This window comes from Nomascus leucogenys, chromosome 16 (assembly GCF_006542625.1).
Source record: "Nomascus leucogenys isolate Asia chromosome 16, Asia_NLE_v1, whole genome shotgun sequence".
NCBI classification, from domain to species: Eukaryota; Metazoa; Chordata; class Mammalia; order Primates; family Hylobatidae; genus Nomascus; species Nomascus leucogenys.
In genome coordinates, this window is record NC_044396.1 from 72,443,595 (window position 1) to 72,459,358 (window position 15,764).

At 35.7% G+C, this 15,764-nt stretch overlaps 1 protein-coding gene across 1 annotated transcript in view; it reads left to right on the forward strand.

Moving 5' to 3' along the window:
* The window catches only part of MTBP (MDM2 binding protein), a 78,639-nt gene extending 70,378 nt beyond the window's left edge, over nt 1-8,261 (forward strand). The window contains exons 18-22 of the mRNA XM_003256161.2: nt 321-587; nt 2,200-2,449; nt 3,053-3,166; nt 7,264-7,329; nt 7,916-8,261. Of these exons, the coding sequence (XP_003256209.1) occupies nt 321-587; nt 2,200-2,449; nt 3,053-3,166; nt 7,264-7,329; nt 7,916-7,954 (736 nt within the window). The 3' untranslated portion in view covers nt 7,955-8,261. The remainder of the gene's footprint in view (nt 1-320; nt 588-2,199; nt 2,450-3,052; nt 3,167-7,263; nt 7,330-7,915) is intronic.
* Nucleotides 8,262-15,764: the final 7,503 nt, after the last annotated feature.

Here is a 15,764-nt window from a genome sequence, read left to right on the forward strand (position 1 = left end):
GAGTTTTAAAAAGCATTAAAACAGCAACTGTATTATTTTGAAAATAAGCCAAAGGATTAACTTAATCTGTTGCCCAGAAACATAAGTGAAAGAGAAATCAGATTGTACTTCACATTTTTTAATCTTTTGCCATGTCATGTAGCAAACTAGAAGAAAACTGAACTTGGGAGGGAAATAGGCCAGCCACTCAACCTTCCAGCAATTATTAGGAAATTAAACAAGAACTCTTAAAGTAAATGTCCTGCTATTTTCTAATTGACAGGGAAAAGTCTGTTGCTCTCATGGAGGTTTACATTTTAATGCTCTTTCACTCATTTTAGATATTGCTTGGATGACCGAAAAGCTTTGGAAAGAGATGGAGGATTTTCTGAACTTCAATCTCGTCTTATTCGTTATGAAACTCAAACTACCTGCACCAGAGAAAGTTTTCCAGTACCTACTGTGTTGAGCCCTCTTCCATCTCCTGCAGTTTCGTCAGAGCCTGGAAGTGTCCCTGACGGAGAAGTTTTACAAAATGAACTTCGAACTGAAGTATCCCGATTGAAACGGAGATCTAAAGATCTGAATTGCCTTTATCCTAGAAAAAGGTGATATATTACATGCACATAAATAGTATATTGACAGAAAGTATTTTAGTCTTGAGGATTTTTATTTTATTTTATATTAGTCTTTCAGGTTAATTTCTTCATGGCAAGAAGTTTGTTTTATGAGCTGTTCATGATTTTGCTTATAAGTTATAAAAAGAAATGATTTGGGGAAAAAAAAACCAGTTTCTTGCTTTATATGCTAATATACAGTCCATTAGCACAATGGATTGTAAAGTTTTTAAGCCGTGGAACAGTGGAGATTTCACCCCATAGATTAAGCTGCTGAGCTGCCCTGTTGAAGAGACTGTTTGGGGGTGGGATTTCTCCCATTAGCTCTTCCTTCCCTTTCCCCTCAGTTTCCTGCCTGCATTGTTCCCTTGAGCAAGAGATTCCATGAGGTACCATTTTTAAAACACCTGTTACCTATAAAATATAGCTTTAAACGCTACATAATGATAGAATATATGAAACTTTTCTGGATGCGTTATTTTGCTAACTAAATAAAATGTCCAGATACTTGATCAGAAGTTAGAAGTTTATGTAGTGAACACTAGTTTTTATTGAATTTATGTTATCTTTAGAACCTTTGTCAAACTTAGCTTCTTGGCATCTAAAACAAGGCTTGAATTCTTATTGTATTTAAACCTTGCAAAAAGTATGAACTATATGAAAACATAACTTTCAGGTCTTTTTTTGAATAGTTAAAAAAGTTAGAATACTGTTACCCTGATATGGAAGAACTCAGTCGTTGTTATGAGGACTTTATAAATTCATGGTACTTTTTATACCTGATAAAATTAAAGCGCAACAGTGACATTTGGGGTACTATATTTATAGCCATATTTCTTATTTCTGACCTGTGGCTAATAAAAATATATGTGTTCCTAAAAGGCAAGTACACTGTGGCCTCTGGGTCAGCAGAATTGAGGGCTATAAGACCCTATCTTGTAAAGGGAAACATTTGGGTCTTCTCGGGAACAAATGTAAACATTTTAGGAAGATTGAAGTATGAGCCAGTTTTATAGTTTATTTGTGTTTGTTTTAACACTGATTTATTTTGCAAGGGAGTTCCATGGGTATAAAAAGATACAGGTTGTGGTGTTTCTGTTCAAATTATCTTAACAGAAAAGCATAAGTATTTAACAGATTAGTATTATATCTATAAATAGCAGCACTCTTGGCATGCATAGCTGATTTATTTGAGAAATTATAAATTGGAGGGATGGGAGAGAGTATAACAGTATTGTTTGTTGCTTTCTCTATTAACAAAAATCCTAGTTTGCTATTCATTACCTTCTATGTTTTAGTTACTCATCTGAAGAACTCGGGAACAACTTTATAATATCATGTTTATTGCTTACTTAAGGTAGTAATAGCAATAAATTTTGTTTGCTTTTCTTGAATTTATGTTATAATGGATATAGTGGTAACACTATAACATAGTGGTATAGTGTTATATATTATACCACTATGTTGTAACATAGTGATAAGACAGAAAATGAACTTCGATGTTGATTCGCTTAATGGATATAGTTGTAACATTTAAGACAGAAAATGAACTTCGATGTTGATTCGCTTAATCTATGTTCTTGATTTTTTTCCCCTGCTATAGACTTGTGAAATCTGAAAGTTCAGAGTCTCTTCTTTCTCAGACAAGTGGTAATAGTAATCACTATCATCATCATGTGACATCCAGAAAGCCACAAACAGAGCGGTCCTTACCAGTGACTTGTCCGTTGGTTCCAATTCCTAGCTGTGAAACTCCAAAACTTGCTACAAAGACCAATTCAGGTCAAAAAAGTATGCATGAATCAAAAACATCAAGGCAAATTAAGGAATCAAGATCACAGAAACACACACGGGTAAAGATTTATTTCCCATTTTTCTTAGTTCTACATGGGAAGACTTTTAAAATTTGATTACTTTAAAATATATGTCTAAAAAATTTTATGAATGAAATGAAACGATGTCTAGAATTTACCGGTGTAAGATGGATGATAGGAAAGTAGGTGGGGATATAAATGAAACAAGATTAGCCACAGATTAATCATACTTGAAGCTGGTTAAAAGATATATCAAGATAGAAATTTGTTATAAAATATTCTCTGCATGTCAAATATTCTCTACTTTTCTATGCTTGAAATTTCTCATAATAAAAAATAAATATACACTTACATATCCCTGCTGTGTGTAACTTCAACACTCAGATTTCAATTCAGAACTCATGATTTGAGTTCCTTTCTTAAGACACTGTAGTCATTTCCTGCTAACATATTATTCCTGTGACACTTCTGACCATGTAAATGTTAGATTTTTTTTTTCTTAATCATTTTGTCTTAATGAACCTGTCTGTCTTTTAGCACAGCAAAATGAATGTGTAATTCACAGGATTGAACTCTAAAGCTGAAATAATAGGTTTGTGCCTTTTCCAAGAAATATTAGTCATATGTTATGTTCTGTTCAAGATACTGAAAGAAGTAGTTACTGAAACCCTGAAGAAACACAGTATTACCGAGACTCATGAATGTTTCACTGCATGCAGCCAGCGTCTCTTTGAAATCTCTAAGTTCTATCTAAAGGTACAGTATCTTCTCTACTAATGGCAAAATTTAGTTCATGTTCTAATGTTCCTGTTTGACATAAAAAAAAGTTTGAGTATTTTTTATACTGAGAGCATATACTTGCTGCCAGATTTATTAAATGATGGAGATAGAAAAATTGAAGCCAAAATACTTTATATTTGATTTGATTTGAGTTCTCATATATAGAAAGCTACATTTTAACCAATATCCTATTTCCCCTAACATGCGTTTAACTTATAGGTAATAAGCTTCATAACATGTTTAATTATTAATTTTTTAATACAGTTGGCCCTCCATATCTGTGGGTTCTATATCCATGCGTTCCGCATCCGTGGGTTAACTGCAAATTGAAAATGTTCTGGAAAAAAAAAAAAAAAAGGATGCTGCATCTGTACTGAACATGTACAGACTTCTTAAAAAGTATATGGGAAAATGTGCATAGGATATATGCAAATACTACACCATTTTATATAAGGGACTTGACTATCGGTGGATTTTGGTATTCACAGTGGGATCTTGGAATCAGTCCTTTGCAGAGACCAAGGGATGACTGTGTAGTAAAAAGGCTACTGGACTAAATATCAAAACACCCAGTTTCTAATTTTGCATCCATTATCAGCTAGTCGTAAGACATTGGATAGGTCAGCCACTCAAGATGATGGTTTTCTAAAACTTAGACAATGTTAGATTATGTCCAGCCTTAAGAGTTTCTGACCTGAATCACAGTTATCTGTGGGTTTCTGGTTAAAACTGCAGATTTATCACATATCCAAGAGAAAGGACAGGAAAAAACTAGAAATGTTTTTAATACATATTGAACAATAACAAAAAAGCACATGGAAGCATGGTGTAAGAGAGTGAAAAGAATTACAATTTAATTGGGTGCCTAGTGGAATACTAGTGAGAGGCATGTTAATTCCACAGAACCTGAGGTGCTCAGGATTTGAAGACACCAGGTGTCATGGAAAGCAGGGCCAAGGGTCCACGTAGAAAGCAGGGAAGTTAAATAAAGATCTACAAAGTGACCTGGAGATTGTCCAACTTGCTCTGCATGCCCTTCTCCCACAATGTTAACTACAAGGTCTGTCATGCATAGATTTTTCCACCCACCTCAGTGACAGTGTACGAAATAGTTGCTGGGGAAAATACTGGAAGCTGCAGTGGAAAAGCTAACTGACCATCTTGTCACTCTACCTTGAAAAGAAACCAGTGACAATCTCTGCACAGAGTTTCCAGTCAGATTTTTAGTGTCTCACTTTTAAATATGACTAGACAGCCACGGATTAGCAGGCTTTGAGGAAAGCTTCTAACACAATTGATGCCAAAACATAAAGGAATAAAGGGAACTCTGAAGAAGTAGGAAGTTGAAGAAAACTTCATAAAAACTATAATTCTCATAGAAAGAAGATAATCGCCTCCATAAAACTAGAACAGGATGCTGTTTCCAAAAAAAGCATAAAACATGAAAGCTCCATAACATTAAAAATATGATAAAATCAATTAAATAGAAAGGCCGAACAGTTGAGATGAAAAAAATTTACCGGAAATTAGAATCAAATGACAAAAACATTAAATGCAGGATAAGAAAATTGGAGGATTAATACAGAAGATCAAAAATGCTAATAATATAAATTTTGTATTTTTTGAACAGTTTTATCTCCTTTGTTCTCAAAGTTTAGAAGAGAGAAACTTGTTCGAAAATGTAACAAACTTTTCCAGGAGTGGACACAAGCGTCCTAGCTTGTCCAAACCAATGAATGAAAATTCTTCAATGAGTCACATAATTATGGAATTTCACACCTCTTAGCATGGAGAGAACACTTTCTAAAAGCTTCCCAGGAAATAATCTAGTTTATATGTAGTGAATCAATAATCAGAATGGCACTGGACTTCTCCACAGTAACACTGTATGCTAGAAGATAGTAGAAAAGTATCTTCAAATTCTGAGGGATGTGTATTTCTAGAATTAAAAAAAGAAGAAAGAAAAGAAACTTCTGAGGGAAAGCAACTTACCTAGTATTCTATACCCAGTCTGGAATGCAGTCAGGTATGAGGATTTAATGAAGATACATTCAAACATGGAATATCTGAAAAAGAATCTATTTTACCTTTTTGAGGAATCTGCTAGAAGATGAAGTTCAACAGAACAAGGGACTAAATCAAGAAACAAAGCAAAAACTAATCTAAAATTGAAAAGACAAGTCCTAGTAGGACCAGGCCTAGGCAGCAACTAGAACAAATTAGAGGAGGCTATGGGAGAAAGATCTCCAGGTTTAAAAAATTTAATTAAAAAGACCAAAAGCGGAAAGGAAGCTGAACTGAGAGATTATCCTGTATACTTCAGGGCTTGAAAAAACTTTGCTGTACATTTAGCCCATTTATTGCCAGTATTTAGGAGTGAAAAACCCAGAATTATATACATGGAAAGCTGAACAAATAAAAAAAGCTAACAGGTAGTTAACAGGATAAATAGAATATTGGAAGAAAGATAAATTATAACCATAATTAATTAGCACACAATTGAAAGTATTTACATAGATAAAATAGTACAAACACTGCCTATTTACTAATCAAAAATTGTGGTACAACTGTTCTTCAAAGGAAGAGAAGGAAGATTTTGTGTATGAGACCTGAATCCATCCATGACTGTTCTCCCTAACATCAGTAGTCACTGTCTAAAAGTGTTTAATCACCAAGTAGCAACATAAGCATAGTAGTTAGAAACATTAAGGTATAAATAAGGGAAAAACCTGAAAGAATTGAAAGTGGTTGCCTTTATGGAGTGTAACTTGGAAGTGCAACAGATAACTGCTTCTTATCTTTTTAAATACAATTCTGTTTCTTTTACTTTGTAATTTGATATAATCACTAAATTTTTAAAAGTGAGACATCAGCTTCCTTTTGTATGTCATTCTTCTTTATGATGGAGTCAAATAGCCAAAATGAAGAAAAAATATCTTTTACCTGATAAATAAATACAAACCATATGTTTGTTTCTGGGGTAATGCAGCATTAGTGGATGCTCACGGTGGAGGACAGGAGAGTAATGCAGCATTAGTGGATGCTCACGGTGGAGGACGGGAGAGTAATGCAGCATTAGTGGATGCTCACAGCAGAGGACGGGAGAGTAATGCAGCATTAGTGGATGCTCATGGTGGAGGACAGGAGAGTAATGCAGCATTAGTGGATGCTCACGGTGGAGGACGGGAGAGTAATGCAGCATTAGTGGATGCTCACGGTGGAGGACGGGAGAGTAATGCAGCATTAGTGGATGCTCACGGTGGAGGACGGGAGAGTAATGCAGCATTAGTGGGTGCTCACGGTGGAGGACGGGAGAGTAATGCAGCATTAGTGGATGCTCACGGTGGAGGACGGGAGAGTAATGCAGCATTAGTGGATGCTCACGGTGGAGGACGGGAGAGTAATGCAGCATTAGTGGATGCTCACGGTGGAGGACGGGAGAGTAATGCAGCATTAGTGGATGCTCACGGTGGAGGACGGGAGAGTAATGCAGCATTAGTGGATGCTCACGGTGGAGGACGGGAGAGTAATGCAGCATTAGTGGATGCTCACGGTGGAGGACGGGAGAGTAATGCAGCATTAGTGGATGCTCACGGTGGAGGACGGGAGAGTAATGCAGCATTAGTGGATGCTCACGGTGGAGGACGGGAGAGTAATGCAGCATTAGTGGGTGCTCACGGTGGAGGACGGGAGAGTAATGCAGCATTAGTGGATGCTCACGGTGGAGGATGGGAGAGTAATGCAGCATTAGTGGATGCTCGCGGTGGAGGATGGGAGAGTAATGCAGCATTAGTGGGTGCTCACAGTGGAAGATGGGAGTTATTTTAGGTCAGCTCTATTCGGAATAGGAGAGGAGAGTGAGATCGACTTATGTATATGTGTACGTATTTTGGTTAGAGTATTTTGATGTTTCGGAATGGAACTAAATTATAATCTAGTACTTAGATTTTTTTGTTGTTGTAGTCTGTCCCTAATCACATTGATACTTGTAGAATGATTTAGGATAATCTCAAGTGTATTTTCTTTGTAATTTAATGTGCAGATTGTAAAATACTGTATTTTATTATGTTTAGGATCTTAAAACTTCAAGGGGTCTATTTGAAGAAATGAAGAAAACAGCAAACAACAATGCTGTACAGGTAAAGAAATTATTCCCAAGAAACTATATTCAATTAAATTGGTATTTTATTTCAGGGTTGCTCTGTTGCCATTATATATGCAGCAGTAATTAGTTACTGGTCTTTTTCAACTCTGTCCCTAGGAAAACTCTTTAAGAAACTTAATAGGCTTATTTAGGCTGAGTATTTCATAGTATTTAATAGATTGCTGTGTCAGCAAAAGAGTTTCTAAAGTGACGCTTAGAAAGCAAAAGAAAAAATAAATTATCTGACGTGCTGGAAAAACCAATCCATTTTGGTTAGCTGTTTTCAAAGTTTAGTTTAGTTTATTTGATTGACCATTTGAAACATACTTTCATATAAAGGTGAGAAAATGGAGCAGAATCTTCATTTCATCCAGTGAGAACATTATTGTACTCAGTATTGGAAGTCCAACAAAAATGTTCTTCCATTAGAAAATAAAATGTGTATTTAAGTATAAGATTTCAATATCCTCATTTTTATTTTAAATTTTCTACCATGTTCTTTTGAAGTTTTTACAGTATATTTTTCTATTACTTGTATTTTCAAGAGAAATCTTCTATAATCATATTTTTTCTCCCCCTAGGTGATTGAATGGGTATTAGAAAAGACAAGCAAGGAATGATACATAATCATTCTCTTTAAGACAATTATAAATTGGATGGAGCTATTATTCACTACTTCTTTTCTTAATTTGAAAAGTATAAACAAATTTTAAACTTTATTCAAAGAATAGGTGTTATATTTCTAAAGAATTTCATGAATATATATTCTATATTTGTATAGTTTGAGGGATGCTACATTAATGTATTTTTAATTAGATACATATTTTGTACAGTGTTACTATATTTTAATGTTAAAGTTATTTTTATATGTTTTAAAATGTTTACTCTTATTTAATTACTACAATAAACAGAATTTTTTTTTTTTTACTTTTTGGATTTCATGTCTTTGTTGTTAGGTATACTAAGTTAGGCCTGCCTTACATTTCTTAGACTTTAGTAAGGTATTGCCAATGGCTTTTCCCATGTGTTCCAACAACATAGTTTATTGGACTGCTCCCGATTTAGAGCGTATTGGCAAAAAAAATGCAAACAGGCCTCAGCCCTAGAGCCACCATTGTTGGGGCTGTTAATGTTCATTTGGTATCAAAAATGAAGAAACGATAAATTGTGAAAATAAGACATAATGAAAATGACACTAAGTACAGTCTCCCAGGAAAAAAATTGTCTTTTCCCATGGTAGAAAATTTGGAAAATGCAGAAAATACAAGGAAGAATGAAAAAAAATTACCAACATTTCCCCCTACCGTCTAGACATAACTGCTATATTTTAAAAATATATGCAATTATTTTTAAATACTTTCAAAATTGGAATCATATAATATGTTGTTATGCATATGTCTGTGTTATGTGTGTATTAATTTATAACCTGCTTTTCACATAACAATATGTTGTGAATTTTATGTCATTATTTTAATAACTGCCTAATGCAAATGAACCACAGTTTGTTTAATCCCCCATTATTGGACATAAAGATTCTGTTTTTCCCTGTAACACCTAACACGTTAATGAATCTTCCCAGTATGTCACTATTTTCCTAGTATGCTTTTTTAGGAGGGGAATCTGTGGGTCTTAAGCTTTTTTGTAAATATTTAAAATTGCCCTCCTGAAAGACCAGTATGAACTCCCACCGGCAGAGTCCCCATTTCCTTTTTTGATGACTGAAAATAGTAAGGGTGAATTTTTTTAAAACATGTTGACATCTCTGTAATTGTTTATTTCTAGCTTTTGCCCATTTTAATTTGAACTGTTTTTGACTTTTTCCTATTTGTTGATACATGTTCTTATGTATTAAGGATATTGGCCCTTTGTCTTTTTGTTTCTAGTGTTCTGAAATTTTTAGTTTTTATGTAGTCAAATCTGCCACCTTTATAGTTTCCTCCAATTAAACAAATTTGCTTATCACATATGCTTTGCTTGCCTATGTTGAATTCAAAGTGAATGCTTTCAAAAAGCATTTCTAGGGTTCCATGAAATTGCTGATTTGAAATGCTCCTTTATGTCTGAATTGTTCACTATCATAGGAATTGCAAGAGTGAGCCAATATTCGAATATTCTATTAGGTTAGCAAAATTGTCTTTTGAAATGCTGTACCATGGCTGGGCATAGTGGCTCATACCTGTAATCCCAGCACTATGAGAGGTTGAGAAAGGAGGATTGCTTGAGGCTAGGAGTTCGAGACCAGCCTTGGCAACATAGTGAGACCCCATCTCTAAAAAAAATTAATTAGCTGCACATGGTGGCACGTACCTGTAGCTACGTAGGAGGGGTCTTAAGCTACTTAGGAGGCTGAAGTGGGAGGATTGCTTGATCCTAGAAGGTCAAGGCTGCAGTGAGCCATGATTTCGCCACTGTACTCCAGCCTGTGAGAAAGATCAAGACCCTATCTCAAAAGGAAAAAAAAATGCTGTACCAATAGGCGTTTTTAAATGTAAAATTATTTAATCAGACTAATAAAGATTTATAACATGAGAGGAGCCAGTTGGTTTTAAAGTACAACAGATTAGATCAGGCAATTTGAAAACATTCCTGGGAACAGAGTAATGGTCATAGGAAAGAAAAACTCTCATAACCTCAATTTGCTCTTCTAAAAATGGGGTAAATAATGCTGACTTCACAGGGATCATGAAAAGATGATAATCATGGCCAACATTTATTGAGCACTATATGACAGACATTATCTTAATCATTTTACATTATCTCATTGAGGCCATATTAGGTAGCTATTTCCCATTTTATAGGTAAGAAATTGAGGTGTAGCAAGATTAAGTGTCATATCCAGGATCACATAGCTCAGCAATTACAGAGCCAGAATGAGAACTTGTATTTGTTGAACCACACTGCTTATCCAAACATAGGATCTCTGCAAGTGTTGGTGTATCCATTTTTTTATTTGTTTTTATTCCTTTCTTCCAAGGATCCTGGTTTTCTGCTGTACTTAATAATATCCATGAAAACAAGTTTGAAGATAACCTGTAAGCCTGATACCATTTAAAATATTTCTTTTTGTGAACATGCTGGATAGACTTTTGTAATGCTGTTTGAAATTTAGCATATGTAAATTACATCAGTTAACCTGATTGAAAGCAAAAGTATAAATGAAAAAACTAAATTGATGCAATCACTTATTAAAAGGACATGGGATAGCCAAATAACTTTGTAACAAAAGAACAAAGTTGGGAGACTTGTTTCTTCACTTCAAGACTTACTATAAAGTTACAGTAATGAAGACAATTTGCTATTGGAATTAGAATAAGCATATAGGTCAATGGAACAGAAGAAAAGCTTATAGGTATACCTATATATCAAACTTTTCATTGAAGAAAAAAAGGTCTTTTAAAAAATTGAACTTGAATAAGGGGATATCCATGCATATGGAAAAATAAGTTACCTTCAACCATAACTTCCTACCTTTTGCAACTATTAATGTGATATGGATCATAATTTTATATTTAAAATCCAAAACCATAAAACCTATAGAGGAAAACATAGAAAAATCTTCATCACTCTTGGAATAAAACAAGGATTTCTTAGAAAGGACACAAAAAGTACAAAACATAAAATTAAAAAAAATAAATTTTACTTCAAAATCTAAAAGCTGCTCTTGGAAAGGCAACACTAGGAGAGTGAAAATGTAACCCATAGACTGGGAGAAATTATTTGCAATGCATATATCTGACAAAGGACTTTTATCTAGAATATGTGAGGCACTCTTAACAGCTTAATGATAAGACATAACCCAAATTTTTTTAAATGGGCAAAATATTTGAAAAAAACATTTCACGAAAGAGGATATAGGAATGGCAATAAGCACATGAAAAGATGCTCAACATCATCAGTCATCAAAGGAATGCAAATTAAAACCATAATAAGATGCCTCTAAACACCAACTAGAATGAATGCAATTTTGAAATAGACTTTACCATGTCTTGGTGATTATATGATGCATTTGGAAATCTCTTTTTATTCATGGGTGGGGGTGGAAGAGGGTCTTGCTCTGTTGCCTAGGCTGGAGTGCAGTGGCAGGATCACAGCTCACTGCAGCCTTGACCTCCCTGGCTCAAACAATCCCAAGTAGCTTCCTGAGTAGCTGGGATTATAGGCAAGCACTGCCTTGCCTGATTTTTTTTTTTTTTGTAGAGATGTGGTCTTGATATGTTGCCTAGGCTGGTCTTGAACTCCTGGCCTCAAGGGATCCTACTGCCTCAGCCTCCCAAAGTGCTGGAATTATAAACATTAACCACCTCAACCATTTGAGGCCATTTGTTTGGGAAACGGAGTCACTGGGCCCAAGTAGCTCAGATGTGTTACGCAGTGGTGGTACATTTAGCAAACTGTTGCCCAAATAACCCAGAAAAGAGAAATTCTTCCTAATGAACTCATGGATCTAATTAAGGATATTCCCAGACAATGCTGGAAGTATCAGTGGCCATTTATTTGTTTGTTTAGCTGAATATGATAAGGTATAGGAAATGATAGATAAACAAATTCAAGAAATGTTCCGTTTTCTGGCAGAATTTAGAGGAGATATGAAGGGCTTAGGATATTCTGGGTTGGAAAATAAAATGATTTTCCACTTTCAGTATCCCCAATGGCAAAAAATTTTCTAAGTCAGAAATAGAATCAATCCAGAGGTGTGGCTATATAATCCTTTATTAAGACATTTAAAATAGTTAATGATTTAAAAGTAGGCCCTTTCAGCTGGACAAAAGGGCTTTTAAGAATCTAAAGAGTAGTGTTTCACAGCACCCGACACTGTCAATAAAGAGAGACCTGTCATGAAAAGAATGGGGGGTATGGCTGTCATCAATAGACTATAACGATACACAGAAAGCCCACGAAGTCTCTTTTAGTTGAAATGTAATCATACACACTAGAATTCGTCCTTTAAAGTGTATAATTCAGTGGTTTTAATCCATTCACAAAGTGTGCAATCATCACCCACATCTAATTCCAGAACGATTCATCACTCCAAATGGAAACCCCATATCTGTTAGCAGTATTTCTTATTTTTCTTTCCGCCATTCCCTAGCAACCACTAATCTACATTTTTTTCCTTCAGCTTTATTGAGGTATAATTAACAAATAAAAGTTGTACATATTCAAGGTGTACAACATGATGATTTGATATACATATACATTGTGAAACAATTACCACAATCTGACGATTACCACATCACACATTGGTGTGTGTGTGTGTGTGTGTGTGTGTGTGTGTGTGGTGAGGACATTGGTCATTAATCTGCTTTCTGTCCCTGTGGATTTGCCTATTCTAGGATATTTCATATAAATTGACTCATATGGTATATACAATATATGGCCTTTTGTGTCTGGCTTCTTTCCCTTAGCATAAGGTTTTCAAAGTTCATGTTGTAACATGTATCAGTTCTTCATCCGTTTTTATAGCTGAATAATGTATGAATCTGCTACATTTTGTTTATCCATTTATCAGTTGATGGACATTTGGGTTGATTCCTTTTTTGGTATTATTAATAGTGCTGCCATGGATATTTGTGTACAAGTTTGTACATGGGCAAATATTTTCTGTTATCTTGGGTTTATACGCCTAAGAGTGGAATTGCTGGGATATATGGTGACTTCATGGTTAAGTTCTTGAGAAAATGACAGACTGTTTTCCGAAGTAGCTATACCGCTTGACATTCCCACCAGCAATGGATGAGGGTTCTGGTTTCTCCACAGCTTGCCAACACTCGTTATTTGTCTTTTTTCACAAGAGAATGATATGAAGTAGTATCTCATTATGGTTTTGATTTGCATTTACCTGATAGCTAATGATGTTAAGCATCTTTTCATGTGTTTTCTGGCCACTTACATATCTTATTTGAAGAAATGTTCACTTAGATCTTTTGACCATTTTTTAATTGGCTTATTTGTCTTTTGTTGAATTGTAAGACTTCTTTATATATTCTGGATTCTAGTTTCCAATCAGATATACAATTTGCAAATATTTACTCCCATTCTGTGAGTCTTTTACTTTATTGTTTAGTTCCTGAATTTAGGTCTATGACCCATTTTGACTTCATTTTTGTATAGACTTAATTTTGTGAAGGGATACAGCTTCATTCCTTTGCATATAGATATCCTGTTCCAGCACTATTTAGTGAAAAGACTGTTCTTTCCCCATTGACTTTTCTTGGCACCAGAAATCTCATAAAATGGTAAGAAATTTGTATCAAACTGAAAAGAGGCCTGCAAATTTCAATGGACAGGAAGCAGGATAAGAAAACTCATCAGTTGCATCCTTGGACTGCAGTAAGTCCTCAAGTCATCGATAGGTTCTTGGAAACTGCAACTTTAAGCAAAACCACATACAGAAGATCTCGAATAAAGTCGTCTCTTCCTAGTTGGATTTCAGAATTACTGTGAACGAGTGACTAGTCCCATCTCTTGCAGTTATCCTGTCTCTGCCTCACCATTGTATTTCGGATGTATGGAGGCAGTTACCTTGGTTTTTGTAGGTCACAATATTGTAGATTTTAAGAAGCCACACCCTAAGAGAGCTGTCCCTACCAGATGATCATGAAATATTGGACTTCAGGCTGTATTAATTATTTTTCATGTGGAACGAATGAAAATAATTGTATCCAGAGGGTAGAATATGGTCAAATATAGCCACAAAGCTTTGAGCTCCTCCCACCAAGAGATGGAATCTGTTCCCCTAGTCCTTGCATCTGAGCTGGCAATGTGACTTTCTTTGACCAGTAGCATGTGGCATAAATGACATGCTGTGAGCTGGAACCTAGGCCTTGAGGTTACTGGAACCTAGGCCTTGAGGACCTTATAGCTTCTCTTTTGCTTTGTAGAACCTTGTCCTGCATATAAGGGAGCCACATAAGAGAACTGGTCTAGCCTATTAGAAGGTGAGAGGCCATATGGAAGAGAATAGAGGTTCCCTGACAGCCACACCAGCTGCCAGGCATGTGAGTGAGGCATCTGGGATCTTCCAGCCTAGTGCATGCTCCAGACAAATATGGCCACATGAGTGAGCCCAGGCAAAACCAGTAAAGAGCTGCCCAGCCAACCCTCAGAATAATGAGAAATAATATGTTGCAGTGTTCTAAGCCACTAGATTGGGAGGTAGCTTGTTGTACATAAACATTAGCTTCCACTCACATCCAAAAATTCATTGAGAGGCCAAGTGCAAGAAAGAAAGTTTCAAAAACGTCATTTTTTAAGGCCGTAGTTTGAAGGCCATAGTTGAAGATAAATGAAATTGCTTACTTTTTGGACTGCGTTTCCCTTTTTTATGAGACCCAGAAAACTTGCAGAGGAAGAAGTTCCTTACTCTCTTGTGCGGCCGAGAATTAGGAAGCAGGGGAGCTACAATTCGTTAATGAAGCATTATTCTTAGTGTTTCCTGGAATTGCCTTTGAGTTCTTGGGAGTAAATAGGCTTTATTCATCCAAAGAATGATACAGGAAAGTTGCTGAAAATATCACTGGCTTTGTTTCTTGAGAAGAACAACGTTTTCTTTCAACGTTCCCAGGCCCTGGTCCAAGCCAAGGCAGAATCACAGCCATGAGGCCAAGCATGAGAGCAAGAGCGTCTCCACCTCTGAGATCAGAGTCAGCAGGAGGGGCTTTGTCCATAGGATGCCTTTTCCTGACCACGCTGCCAACAGGCAATGGATGGTCTGATTGTGTGTCAGTTTCCTATCCTGCCTCTTGTCCCCGTAGGGCTTTCTTATTTTTCACTGTCTCCCACCTCTGCCCAGCTCTTCTTGCTGTGACACTGTCTGAGCAATGTTCCCTCTATGGACTCTTACACTCTTCCAAGAAAAAGCCTCATTTATGTACAAGGAAAAAAATAATAGAGAATAAAAGGCCAAAAGAGAGGTTCCTGCGGCTTTTCTGTTATCATTCAAATGTGATTCCATACTCTCCTTGGACATGGTTTAGTCATTTTAATGAGGTATTAGACTTGCTTCCCTCAGTGAAATCAAATTTAGTGTAATTTAGAGGACTCTAGGTGACATGATAATTGATTTCTGGTCACACATTCAAATAGTTCTATTATTCAGGATTTTATAGACAGGTTAAATATATTATTCACCATATCGAACATTAGCCATAAAAAAAGAACCTTTTTTAAAAGGGAATTTTGAAATGCACATTTAAGAAGTTCATGTAATCTAGAAGGGTATTAAGGTCATACCCATCATCCCTAGTCCCATTTCTCAGCAGTAACTGATAGTAAGAGGCTTTTTAAAATTTTTTAAATGTATCCTTCCAGACATTTTAATATATGTACAAGCATATTATATGTGTCCATTGTTTCTCAACTAATCAGGCCCAAACACCCCTTCTATAAGCAGTACTTTTAATGTCTCCTTTGCTGTCACAAGGTGGAATT